The sequence below is a fragment of the Pleurodeles waltl genome, chromosome 10 (genome assembly GCF_031143425.1).
Source record: "Pleurodeles waltl isolate 20211129_DDA chromosome 10, aPleWal1.hap1.20221129, whole genome shotgun sequence".
Taxonomy (NCBI): Eukaryota; Metazoa; Chordata; class Amphibia; order Caudata; family Salamandridae; genus Pleurodeles; species Pleurodeles waltl.
The window spans coordinates 512,217,674-512,231,703 of record NC_090449.1 but is presented as its reverse complement, the minus strand read 5'-3'; the positions used below and the strand labels follow the sequence as shown (position 1 = coordinate 512,231,703).

General features: G+C 45.9%; 1 protein-coding gene across 6 annotated transcripts in view; it reads left to right on the top strand.

Moving 5' to 3' along the window:
- KIF9 (kinesin family member 9) overlaps positions 1-13,167 on the top strand; it is a 483,408-nt gene extending 470,241 nt beyond the window's left edge. For 2 of the 6 annotated variants that reach the window (XM_069210937.1, XM_069210935.1), the window contains 2 exons: positions 936-1,021; positions 12,787-12,970. In XM_069210937.1, the coding sequence (XP_069067038.1) occupies positions 936-1,021; positions 12,787-12,826 (126 nt within the window). In that variant the 3' untranslated portion in view covers positions 12,827-12,970. Of the gene's footprint in view, positions 1-935; positions 1,022-12,786 lie in introns of all 6 variants that reach the window. The other 4 variants (XM_069210940.1, XM_069210938.1, XM_069210939.1 and 1 more) reach the window with 2 other exon arrangements.
- The last annotated feature ends 863 nt before the right edge of the window (positions 13,168-14,030 follow it).

Below are 14,030 nucleotides of genomic sequence, written 5' to 3'. Positions count from 1 at the left end.
TTTTTTTACTTCTTTTTTTTTATTTCTCACTCGAGGAGGAGATGAGCTTATCATTCTTGTCAGTATTCTTGATTGTGAGTGAGGACACCCTTGATCGAGAAAAAAAAGAGGTTCTTTAGATGCGATCTTAGTTCTCCGGAATTGGATTCTTCACTGAATTTTTATGCAACCCATCAGCCTCTCTAGGAACATACAACACTAGACTTCGGTAGCCAGCCAATATCTTTATGATTTCTTTCAGCTTCAAAATGAGGTGCCATATGAATGCCAGTGCAATGCACTCTGGAAATGGGATCTCAGTCTGGGGAATTGGAATGAAGTCTGCTTACCCTCACTCTTTAATTTCCATTTAGCCAGAATTTTGAGTCCAGTCAACATTTCTGTGATAGAAAACTGATATTACAATTACATGTTTTCATTGTAAAAGATTCTGCTTCAGCTGTTACTTCCCACTGGTATTTTACAAGGTATTTTTGAAACAGAAAATGTAATGGCAGATGATGCTATTTTCCTAATGATTGTTTATTTGACTACCATTTAAATATCATTGAAATGTTCATAAAGCACCGAGCTAAGGGTAGTGGGGCAACATTTAGATGATATGTAACATATAGGAATTGGGAAATGGGTAGAATAGACACATTACACACAAACAAAGTTGCCACCACATACATAGGACCCCTCCTGCTCAAGGCCTCAGTTGGGTACATTTCTTGTATTTATTGTATTTGTTTTAATATAAGACACTTCCTAAAAGTGTTATCCAAGTTCTTGCTAATCCAAGACACTGGCCCTTAGTGTCCTTCATGCATGCTGCACATATGAAACCTAAGGTGCTTGTGGCCCTGCGGTCAAAAAGTAATTAGGAAACTAATCTCAGTGTTGAACCTCTTGAACACCTCCACTTTCCGTTTTGTTTATTTGTCTTACTTTAGGTTTCTTCATCAGCCTTACTGCTCTTCACTGATAAGGAGAATTCTCTGGCGTTTAAGGCAGCATGTCCTTGTGCAAAGAGAAGAAGGTGGATTTCTTTCAGATTGATGTGTACATGATTATTGGGCAAGAGGTGGTCTGTCACTAGTTCGCCATCGAAGTATCAAACTACAAAATTATTGACCCCACTATAGCGACCACTATTTTGTCAAGTTAAGTAGATGTAGATTTAAGAATACTAAACCTATTCTTCTTTAAAAATACTTACCTTGATGATATAGTGGTTGTGAATATTTTGCATGCTCTAAGTTTGTAAGTTGATATTTCGATCACAATATTGTGTAATGTAACTTTATTTCAGGTATATTTAAAAATAAAACATACAAATAAACAGCCCACCAGTAAAAACATAAAAACAATACTCAGTTCTATGTTATCAAAGGATATATCGTCATATATCATTATGATATCGAATCAAGTTTCTCCATAGAACAAATATAACATATTTTCTATTGGCAAGCTGTGATTGTCTATGCTGAATATACTAAAATGAACCAACCTAGAGACATTAACTACTAAAATAAGCATTTGCAATGCAACGGGTCTCGTGTTTGCTCAATTTAGAGCTATTCATGTTTTAAAGTCCTAACCAGACTTTTCTTGCCACATAAACTGAAAAGTAAAACAGTTTCACATAAGCGAGCCCATGGCCACCATGAAGCATGACGGAGACACACAAAAGGAAACAGAAGTTCGTTTGCAGTGAAATGTATCGGCAAAAGTGAAATTAGCCATGTAACCAGCAAAAGTGCAATTAGCCATGTAACAGGGTTGAGTGCTTTACAACTGCCCAGCGAGATTGCACTTCCTGCGAAATAACGAGAAAAAGTAGTCCAGAAACCATACGGAAAACATGGAGCCTCGTATGTTTTCAGTAGTTGGCCGTTGTGCTCAAGGAGGGCTAAACTGCAGAAAAGGCATGACGTACGCATGCATTTCACTAATGAAATGTAGCAAATTTGAAAAGGGAAGCCCATGAACCAACCAAACTGATTGGCGTGGTTAAAAGCCCATAGAGAGATTACACCAGGGACAGAGCGCTTTGCACTCGACCCTAAAAAAAAAAAACACAAAAAAATGAAAGGGATTGGTTTTTCATCACAAAAAGTCAATTTAAAGTTTTGTATTTCCAAACGTCTAACAATAGGGACTATCATTGTTTTATTTACAGTACTGGAAAAAAATAAACTTCAGTGTCATTAATCATATTAAAATAATGGCAGTTTTTTTTTTTGTTTTCTTTTTTATTAGCACACACTCTGGCTCTCAAATGTAAGTGAATGTAGCCAAGGGAAGCATGCCTAACCTAAACTTCAGATACAGGGGGTTGGCAAAAAGGGCCGCAGTAAGTCTAGACAGCATTCAAATTCAGGAATGCTTCTATTCAACAGAAAACCTGTCTGACCACCTTGCCCTGCGTTATCATATCTCTAAATTACCAGTAGGTAACTTTAATTAATGTAGCACACTGAAGACGCAGAAAGGAGGCATCCTCAAAGAAATATGAGTTAAGCACACATGTTCAATCCATAGTTAACACTGTACACCCCTCAAATTAAAAACTTCGATCTGAACTGTCAATAGAGCCCAAGTGTATCAGTTACCCAGATATGTACCCAACAGAGCAAAGTCCTCATTTCACCAGGGACCCCAAGTTCCTCACTCTCAGTTCAACTAGCAATGAAATACATGTTAGAATGGGAGCGGGGAGGGCTGGGGTGATATCTCAGAAGCAACTTTCTGAGATAATCATTTTCTCAGCCTCAGTATGCCTACCAATTATGAACTATTGGGTAGAAATCTGTACAATGATGAAAAGAAGGGGGTTCGTTTAGAGCTTGGTTCCTTTATTGGACCTTCGGTCATGTCAATACCCCGAATACCCACAGGCATTTCACAGCCAAGGCCCTTCTTTAGGCCAAATGGAGGTTGGTGATATTGTGAATGTGTATCCACCTCCGTCCCTGAAAAGCTGCGTGCAAGACACAACATAGTGTAGTAATATAGTTAAAGTGTACTCTTCCTTCCACCTTGTTAATGCACATCCATGTGACATCTGGTTTCCACTACACAACTGTCTACTTAAGCTTGATGCTGATTCAACCCTTGTCTATACCAGAGCACAATGTTTTTAGGTTTCGTCTAACAGACAGTGACACCTGTATAGTTGAAAAAGACCATTTATGTACTCATGGTAGAAATTACAGTGGGAGGAGAGTTTCCATACATTGGCTTGGTTGTCACTCCCTAATTACTGCTTCTTACTCAATGGCTCTCCTTCCTCTGCTTTTATTTGTCCCTCCTCTGGCACATAGCCTCTTTACCATCCTTTTAATTGGCTGCCAAGAATCCTTCCATTTTTCACGTTTTAGGAACTACTGTTATCTTTTTGGGTAAGCACACCATGAGAAAAGTGTTTTCTAGCCCTCTCCATTGTGTGCTTCTTCCCATGCTCTGAGATGCTCTCTCACTTGTGTGCTGCTCTCGCTCATGTTCTTCTCCCTCAACTCCTTGTTACTCTTTCGCTTGTACGCTGCTTTGCCCATTTTCCTTCCACTGGCTTAATTTTTCTATAAAAAAAGTAAAACAGCATCCTTTGGAAGGTCCAGCAGCTGCTATTTGCTTCTTGGTGCTGTTCTACAAAAATGGACTTTCACACACTTCAAATTTTTTTGCACCAATCTAAGAGATATCTCTCTCCTTAGGTTGTGCAAAAAAAATTAAAATGGTGTCTACATCTTTCTGTAAGTGCACGTGTAGGAAACTGGCCCCTTGTTGCAGTATCACCACCCCACTTGTTGCTTGATATTCAATGCTAACTTACCTGAGTGTGTGCTGGGATCTTGCTAACCAGGCCCCACCACCAGTGTTCTTTCCCAAAATGGTACCATTGTTTCCACAATTCGCACACCCCTGGCACACAGCTAAGTCTCTTGTAAAAGGTACCAAGGGCTCTGTGGTCCGTTAAGGTCCCCAAGGGCAGCAGCATGTATTATGCCACCCTAAGGGCCCTCTCACCAAACCCATGCACACTGCCATTGCAGCTTTTCTGTGCTGGTGGGGAGAGAAAGGTAAAGTAGACATGGCATCCCTTGCTGGGTGCCATGCCTACCAGCCACTGCCTGTGGCATAGGTAAGTCACCCCTCTAGCAGACCTTACAGCCCTAAGGCAGAGTGCACTATACCACAGGTGAGGGCAAAGCTGCATGAGCAATATGCCCTTACAGTGTCAAAGTCCATTCTTAGACATTGTAATTGCAGTGTAGCCATATTAAGTACATGAGATGGGAGTTTGTCTTCACTCAAGACTGGACGTTTGGTATCAAACCTCTATCAAACCTCTCAGCACAATAAACCCACACTGATGCTAGTGTTGGATTTATTGTAAAATGCACACAGAGAGAATCTTAGAGATGCCCCCTGTATTTCACCCAATCCTTTAGTGTAAGGCTGATTGGTCTGTGCCACCTGCCACTAACAGACAAGTTTCTGACCTTTGGGGTGAGAGCCTTTGTGCTCTCAGGGGTCAGGAACAAAGCCTGCTCTGGGTGAAGGCGCTTCACACCTCCCCCCCTGCAGGAACTGCAACACTTGGTGATAAGCTTCAAAGACTCAGGCCTCCTGTTACAGTGCCCCAGAGCACTCCAGCTAGTGGAGATGCCCGCCTCCTAGACCAAGCCCCAGTTTTGGCGGCATGTCCGGCAAAAAATTTTGGGAAAACAAGGATGAGTGTCCACTGCAGTTAGGACTACCCTAAGGTGTCCAGAGCTGGAGTGACCCCCTCCTAGCAAAATCCTCCATCTTGCTTTGTAAGAGGGTAGTCGATAGGGAAAGGAATGTGCCCCCCTCCCCAAAGGGAATGGGCACAGGAAGGGTGTAGCCACCCTCAGGGACAGTAGCCGTTGGCTACTGCCCTCTGACCCCTGTAACACCCCTAAATCTGGTATTTAGGGGCACCCCTGAACCTTGCTCTTCAGATTTCTGGCAACCTCAAGAAGAAGAAGGACTGATGAGCCGACCCCAGCAGTGATGACTACAGATGACAACTGACTTGGCCTCAGCCCTTCTGGCCTGTCTGCAGCTTCAAGACTCCTGCTACAAAAAGGCAATGCATACTGCAGGACCAGCGACCTCTACAAACCCCCAGAGGTCTGCCTGCCCAGCAGAGGACCAAGAACTCCAGAGTACAGAGGCCCTGTCCACAAGAAACATCCAAGAAGGACTCTAGAACTGCCCCAGATCCGCGATCACTGCCCACTCTGCACCTGATACCCACGGCCTGAGTCCAGGTGGCCCACTAGTCCAGAGATGGTCCCCAGGCAATTCTGACCTCGAGTCCACCCTGGGATGACTACTCCTGGACAACACAACGATGCCTGCAGCCTAAATCCAGAGGACCCCCCTCACTGCGACCGGGTCCGATGAAGATTCCCGATGCCCAAAGGTACCCCTGCATCCGCAGCCCCCTGGCCTTGGGAAATCCAACCGACAGTCCAGCAACGTCCAGCGGTCTCCTCTTCCACCTGTCCAGCTTTTGATTTTTCACAACTGTCTCCATGGATCCAGCCTGCAGCATCTCTGTGATCCCAGGGTTCCCCCATTGAAAAGCATTGGGCGCCCAATGTTGTGTTTGCACCCTGCACCCGGCCACCCCTGTGCCGCTGAGTGTGTGTGTTTGGTGCTGACCTGTGGCCCCCCAGTGTTCATCTGAAACCCCCAGGTCTGTGCCCTGAATTTACGGGTACTTACCTGCAACCTATTTCTTTCTGAGTTCCCCCAGTCCTCATAGGAGTCCATTGAAAAAACAAAACTAACTTTCACCTTTTCATCCGGCAGGCTCTGTGTTGCTGGTAATGGACTTTTGGGGGTCAACTTGAACTTTTACCTGTGGATAGCCTAACCACCGAAGACTAGGATCGTAAGCAGAGTACTTACTTGTAAACCGTGCTAACACTTTTCTTCCCCTAGGACTGCATTGGTTCCTATGAGAAATTGCACAGTATACTTTTGAAATTGAAAAGTGTTACTGACTTTTAAACTGTTTTATCTGCAAAACCTAAACAAAGTGCATTTGCTATATAGGCTTGATACAAACGTACAACTCCACTTACCTGCAGCGAAGATCCTTTTAGTCCTAGAAATAAAATAACAAAATATATTTTTGCTATATAAAAACATTGTCCTGGAGTTAGTCAGGAAATGAGGCACACACTCAAAGACTGTGTGTGTACAACAAATGCTTTGCACTACCCTCTGATAAGTTTAAGTGCTTGACCACATTCACAAAAGACAGCATTAGTATTATCTACTTTAGCCTCGGTTAAGCCTCTGAGGATCCAGTGGTCATGTGCACAATAGACCTCATTTTGGTATAGTATATACAGATCCAGCTTCCTACAGCATGTATATGCAAAGGTGAGACCCACTGACTTTGCTGGTGTCTATTTATGCGACTGTTACCTTATATTGATGTTAACTGATGTAGCTGTACTGTCTTTGTTCGAATCATCCATCTAATTTTTCTCACTATGCAAGGGATGCCAACCCCCAAGTCAATAGGTTTAAACCCTCGTGAGACTGTCGAAAGCAGATGTCTATGACAGATCTCCACTAGGTAGGCCTGTGGAGTCTGAGGTCAGACCATGACTCTAAGACCAGTAGAGACTGTGTGTTAATGAATCCCTAGGCCGTTAGGGAGCGGGAGGTAAAACTCTACATCACCAAGCACAAAGACATTGGGGGTCATTTTGACCTCGGCGGTCTTTTTTCAAGACCGCTGAGGGACCGCCGTGCGGAAGACCTCCTGTGCAGGCGGTTTTCCGCTCGGCCTATTATGACCGTTGGCAGCTCTCCGTCCCTTTACGGACGGAGAGCCGCCAACAGCCATACTGGCGGGAGGCGGGGAAGTGGAGGTTGCTCCACCTCCACCGCCACGGCAACAGAACACCGCCCAGCTAATCACGTCCTGTGATTCGCCGTGGCGGTGTTCTGCTGGCGGTATGGTGTCGGCGGAGCTGCCCCCATGGCTCCCATCCCCTCCCGGAGGATCGACGGACCAGGTAAGTCGATCGTCCGTTAGGGGAGGGGGGTGTGGGGGTGTTGTGTGTTGTGTGCTGTGTGCGTGCATGGGGGTGTGCGTCTGAGTATGTAGAGGGGTGTGTGAGTGCATGTATGCTTGTGGGGGTGATGCGTGTTTGGGAATGAGTGCATGTATGTCTGTGGGTATGTCTATGGATGTGTGCGTGTATGTTTGAATGTGGGTGTGCGTGTCTGACTGTGTGTGTGTGTGGATGTGTTGGTGGTGCCTGCATGCTTGTCGGGTGTGTGTGAGTTATGTGATGTTGGGGGTCGGGGTGGGGAGGGGGGCCCTGCCACCTCTGGGGGGTGGCAGGGGTGGTGGGGGGTGTAGGGGAGGGAGTCAGGGTGGGGGAGACCCCTATCAGTGCCAGGGAAGGAATTCCCTGGCACTGATAGTGCTTACCGCCATGGATTTCATGGCGGTTCAAACCGCTGGAAATCCACGCCGTTAAGCCGGGTCCAAATACCGCCGGTGGTATAGTGACGGCCGCCGGGCTGGAGACCCAGGTCTCCAGCCCGGTGGTCGTCTCCACCATGGTCATAATTCCGCAAGGTAAGACCGCCAGCCTGTTGGCGGTCTTACCGCCGGTTCTCCGTCATCCGCCAGGGTCATAATGACTCCCATTATCTGGTGATTCAAAGTCCCGCTGCAAGGCCCAGTGCTGATCCTGTTCCAGAGTCACTGGAGGCATTCAAAAGGTCGTTCTTATCACGCTCAAAGTCTTTTGGTAAGCACAAAAAACACAAGAAGGCCAAGCAGAGGTGCGCTTCTCATTCTCCTGAAGAAGTGTGGCACCAACAATCGCATTTGCAGTCCTGAAGTCAGATGACTTCGGAATCAAATCTGCAATTGGTTCTGGCACAGCTGTAATTCCTGGAGCCTTCAGCCATGCAGTACCATATTGAAGACTTTGACGCAGCCTCTGTGCTCTTCCGTTCTTTACTGGTTCCCTCTGGTGCACCTTTGGGCCCCCACAGAGTCAAGAGGCCCTTTATCTGGGTCACTTCTTGTAGGTTCACCCTCAGCACCTGCTGGATCCTCTGAGCCCATTCTGACATTATGCCCATCTCAGGTCCAGGCACTTTAACACCAAGACAGACCTCGTACTCTGCGGAGGCTGACCAGTTTATCCTTTCACACATCGATTTGACTCCGGCCCTAATCCAACCTATGTTGTAACTGATTCCTCTTAGGGCACTGTTGCCGGTCCTCCATCCTCCACCAGGCAGGCGCCCTCCCTTACATTCATCCTTTGGCACACACTTGGATAATAACTGTAACCCAGGGTATGAGTTCGCTCAACCTTATCCAGAGGATAACTGGTACCAAGATTTGCAAGATGCCAGTGGACTTGACACCTTGCCTGAGACATCTCTTTTCTCCCCTCCCACCCTGGTGCAGCCACAGAAGAGTGTCCTTCATAGGCTGTAGTAATGCATAAGGGGGTCAAAGACCTCGACCTTCAGCACTACACTATGGGGGTGAAAACAAACATTGTTACACAAGTCCTCAATCTAGGTTACACTGGATCTGAGCCCATTCTGCCTATCAATTTGGCACTTGCAGATACTCTTCTGAGTGCTTGGGCTATGCCTTGCAGTGGCCCACAGTTCAAACAGGCAAACCGACAGATTTCTCAGCGCCACTGCCTTGCTCCTGGAGACCCAGCATTTCTGTCTCAGCACCCCTCTCCAGTGAGCCTTGTGTGCAGGCCTTCACTGGCCCATCATACCCCAATAACTTCCCAACCACTTTCCTCCAACAGGGAATATAAACACATGGAGACCTTTTGTAAGCATCTCTTTTATGCTGTCAGCTTGATCCTGCATTCCATGAATGCCTCCTGTGTATTGAGCTGTTACCTCCATGTCCTTTAGGATTCACTGGCAAAAGTCCTTCCTGATGTTCCAGAGGACCTTATCCACGTCCTATCGAAGGTGATTCAAGATGTTAATGCAATCAAGCTCATGATTCATTGTGGCTTGGACACTGCCGACTCCACTAGGCACACCATGGGCACCAGTGTTAACATTCACCACCAGGCATGGTTATGGCTGACTGGGTTCTAAGGCAAAACGTAGTCCTAACTGATGGACATTCCCTTGGACGGGACTTTCCTGTTTGGGAATAGGCTGACTCAGACGTTGAATGGTTTAAAGAGAATAGGGCTAACATTCGTTCTCTGGGTCTTTCCACCCTGCCTCGCCAGGCCCAAACGTTCCATCACTCTAGCATCAGCTGATCGAGCCCCAGCAAGGGACACAGCCCTTTAATGGAATAGGCAGAGGCATCCACCACTCCCACGGCAAAGGTCAGTGTGCAGCAAAGTCCTCTGCCATGCTATATCCCCACCTGCAAAACCCCTTTAATGTGTCTTTGCATGACCACAGCCACCCACTGTAAGACAGAATCCACTGATCCTATCCGGGTTGAAAAGAGATTACACAAACAGGTGGGTCCTGCGGATTGCCATAAAAGGTTATGCACTGCCTTTAATTTCTTCCCCGCTGCACCTTCCACCATCTCTTCAATGACAGACAGAAGACCATCTCTCCGTTTTGCAGCAGGAAACACAAGTTCATTTGCCAAAGTGGTGTTGAGAGTGCCATGGCAGGAAGTCTGACATGGTTGTTATTTTAGACCTGCCCCTCTCAATGCCTTCCTCCGTAAGGAGGAATTCAAAATGCCAATCCTAGCCCACATCTTGTCAACCATTAAACCTGGAGGCTGGATGATACCTTTGGACCTGCAGGATGCCTAATTGGACCTGCAGGATGCCTAATTGCATATCCCCATCCTTCTGGCTCTTCGGTGCTATCTGCAGTTGTTGGTGGGTGAGTTCCATTTCACTGTGCTCCCCTTTGGTCTCAGCAGCATCCCTTGAGCGTTCGCAAAAGTGATGCCGGTGCTGGCAGCACTCCTTCAGATGTCAGGGGTGCCAGTTTTCCCCTACTTCGACGATTGGCTGTTTAAGGCAGGCTTGCTCCAGGCAGTCATCTACCACCTCCAGACTACAGTGAACTCCTGTCTTCTTTGGGTTTCACTATAAACGTGCTAAGGTCACATCTCACTCCTTTCCAGATGCTACCTTTCATCTGAGCCATTCTGGATGCAGTTTGGTTTTGTGTCTTTGCTCTGGGAAAGCGAGTTCAGGCTATGATCCTGTTTTTTCAACCTGTATTGGATTTCCGTGAGGTTAACTCCGAGGCTGCTGGGACTGATGGCCTGATGGCAGGTAGCAAATGGGGGCTCAGCAGTGAGAGTGAAGTCCTGGTGGGCCCAGCAGCAAAGGGCTCCAACCTCATCCAGATTTCAGAGGAGACTACGAAGGATCTGCAGTGGTGGGTACTGGGCCGTGATTGGGTCAGCGGCAGAACCATCTCCCTTCCCCACACAGAGCTGACATTGGTGACTGAAGCATCACTTCTGGGTTGGAGCAGCCATTTGTGAGAGGTGGAGATCGGAGGTGTGTGGTCTCTGGCAGAGTACTGGCTCCGTAACAATCTCTTGGAGCTATCAGCTTGATGCTGAAAGCCTTTCTACCATTGACCAAAGGGAGGCTGGTACAGGGGCTCATGGACACCACCATGTGGTCTGCAACAAATAAGGGGGGGGGTACAAACCTGTGGCAGGAGGCCTTGCACCTCTGGCCATGGCTAAACTGCCAATTAATTCCTGTTGTTGAACCATCTGGTGGGCTCCCTGAGCACGAGAGCTAACGACCTCTGCCACAGGTGCTTCGCGGATCACGCATTGCAGTTCCACCCAGATGTGGTGCTAGGTCTCTTCCACAAATGAGGAGAACCTTGGCTCAAACTGTTCACCACCATTGATAATGCACAATGTTAGCAATTTTGCACATTGAACTTTCGAAGGTGTCTCACACTTGGATACATGATCTGCCTGAAGGGATACATGGGACTCACGTACCCTTTTCTGCCAATTTCACTCCTTCCCCATGTTCTCAAGAAGGCCGGGACTGAATGGTGCAAGTCAACCTAGTGGCTCTAGAATGGGAAGGGAGAGTGCTGGTATCCAGAACTCTTGGGTTTGTGCATCTCCCCTCAAGTCAGACAGCTGAATGTCTGACCTTCCCCCAGAGGTTGTTTGTTATTCTGTCAGTCAAGCATCCATGGACAAAGACCCTATATGCCTGTCATTGGGACAGATTTGTGGTTTGGTGCAGCACCCACCAAGATGACCTCTCCTTCAAGCCAAATTTTCTAAATTCTGCTCTTTGTGCTTTGTCTTGCAGAACTAGCTTTTGCTGTGGGCACAGTTTAAAATCACCATTTCTGATGTGCTTTTCAGAAGGGCTACAGCATCTATTTACTGGTTCACCCTTTGTGATTCCCCAGTAGGATCAAATAATTCAATCCTATTCACAGTTGTCCCTTTAGGCTTCTCACTCTAAAAACTATGTTCCTTGTTGTTATCACCTCTGCTTGGAGGGTTAGTGAACTTCAGGCGATACGTGTCCATCCTCCATATTCCACCTTCCTCCCATATAAGCTAGTTCTGCGTACCAGAGCCTCCTTGCTTTCCAAAGTTTTGATGCCATTCCATGTCGGTTAAACCAGCATCCTGCCATTGTTCTATGCTCCCTCTTCACCCCTCTATGGAGGAGAAGAGACTTTATCCTTGGACCCCAAGAGAAAGGTGAGCTTACATAGATTGTACCAAAGAACACCGGGCCTCACTGGAACAAAGTGCAAGGTTGTGCAAAAGTATACCATCTTGCGCTGGATCATGCTTTGCATTGGTGAAGAAGCATCCTTCAGAAGGCTTGCGAGTCCATGCCAAAGCTGCTACCACTGCGTTAGCATATAGTCTCTCTGTCCTAAACATCTGTCAGGCAGCTACTTGGGCATTTCTTCATACGTTCACAAAGCATTATTGTCTGGAAAGCCTGCAGGACTGTGTAGTTTGAGTCCATTCACAGACCCACCTCCAATAGGTACTGCTCTGGTATCTATTCAAATGGTGAGGAATCTGTGGCTGGAAGTCTCTGTCAGAAGAACAAGTTACTTACCATCATTAATGCTCTTTCTGGTAGAGATTCTATAGAGCTGCAGACTCCTCACCAATCCACCCCCCCCCCTTCATTCTGTTATTGGACACTACCCATTAATAAGATCCTAGGTCTAGGAATCTGCACACTGGTCTACCAGTTTGCTTTTGGGGCTCTACGTCTGGAGGCATGGGCAGTTTTGAAAGCAACTGATGTCAGCACGCAGGAATGGCACCTATAGAGATCCTGCACATCACTTCTAGAGTGGAATAGCATCAGTGCAGAGTTGTATGGCACCACTGTTTGGTGCACAGAGGTACTGCTGAAACGTTTCCAGATTAATTCTGTTGCCTGGAGAATATTCAAAAGATGAGGAATTTGCAGCTAGATCAAATCCATCTTGAATAGTCCACTGTGTATCTGCAGGTCACAATGAGAATGTCACTCTTTTACTCTCACTTCCCATAGACTGGCACCTTCCTACATCACTATTATCCCTTGGAGTAGTACTTTTAGACCAATCTGTTGTGTTGAAGGAGCCAAGAATATAATTTTGCCTATTCCTACAAAGTGAAAAAATTGCTATAGTTTGGCTATGAGAGAGGAATTAAATCGGGAAACCAATTCTATAGATGTGATCAGATGCTGGCTGAAGATGCTTGTGTGAACTCCGTCACTGACAGTATTACTTTTTTGTTGACAGCACAACTACCTCAAAGCCATGGCCAAGTACTATCCCATGAGAAAGAAGCCCGGGGTCATCACCGCTGCTGTCAGGAACAAGCCACCGTCTGTGTTCAGCTCTGCGTAGAAGACAGAAGGGTGCCAGGAAGCCACACCCATAACTCTTGATAAAGGAACAGAAAGCTCTTTCCAACACAGCTTGAAAACGCTCATGTGATCTTGCTGAGAGAAAATAAACCGCTCTAACTGTAGGACTTTACAAACTGTTTTACTTGTTGAAGCTTTAATTTTACACATCACCCTTTGTGGCAAATATTTTCAGAATTTGGGGAAAAATATTTTTGTATAGTAAAAATCAAGAATTATAGGAGATTAAAAATAAAAATAAGGTATTGTTCAATGTGTGTTTTTCTGTTTTAGTCTTTTGTAGTGTAAGGGCTGCAAGAGAAAGAAATCTTATTTCTACAGTTGTTACAGTCCCACCACCCCGATGGAAATCGGTTTATGGTTGACAATGATGAAAGATCTCGAATTCTCTAATGTGGAACCTTGGATAATCACTCATCACGGCCTACTTTCATATCCACTATTACAGGAGGGGTTGTTGGGCAAGCTGCTTAAAGGCAAGTGATGAATGAAAGACCCAGTGAGTGATTCTTATGTGTATAGTCTCGACTCCCTGCTGAGCAAAATTGCCTGTGAGAATATTATTAAGAAATACGTTATTGATTTAGCCTCTGGCCTGCCGGCCTTTTATTGACTCAAGCAGTTTCAGATTTTCGCACTCTAATAACATGACCCGATTTTGCCCACAGTTGAACTGGTTAGCCTTATCCAGCCGCCTTATTGAAACTTTTTTCTCTAAAAAGTGGGGAAAAGTAATAGTTGATGAGGTCAGTGAAAATATTATTAACTAGTTCTGTCTTCGGAAATCCTCTTTTGACAATAGAACAAAAAATATATATCACTGAGTCGCATGGGCCAATTTTTCGACACCTTGATTACAGAAGTAGAGTTCTGTGTTTTAGATCTATCTTCAGTTTTCTTAAGTGCCCAAAACAAAATAAGTGTTCCTTACCTCTTGCCTCTTGACAGCGGGATGTGCTGAACATCAAAATTACACTTGTTGGAGATCCTTCCTTACATGTAAGAGACTTTTTATTTTTATGGAGGATACAGACCAGTTTGGCACATTAAACACTAAAAAACTGTTACGTTTTTTAAAGGAATAGCACTGTTTTGCTATCATACTTACACTTTCTG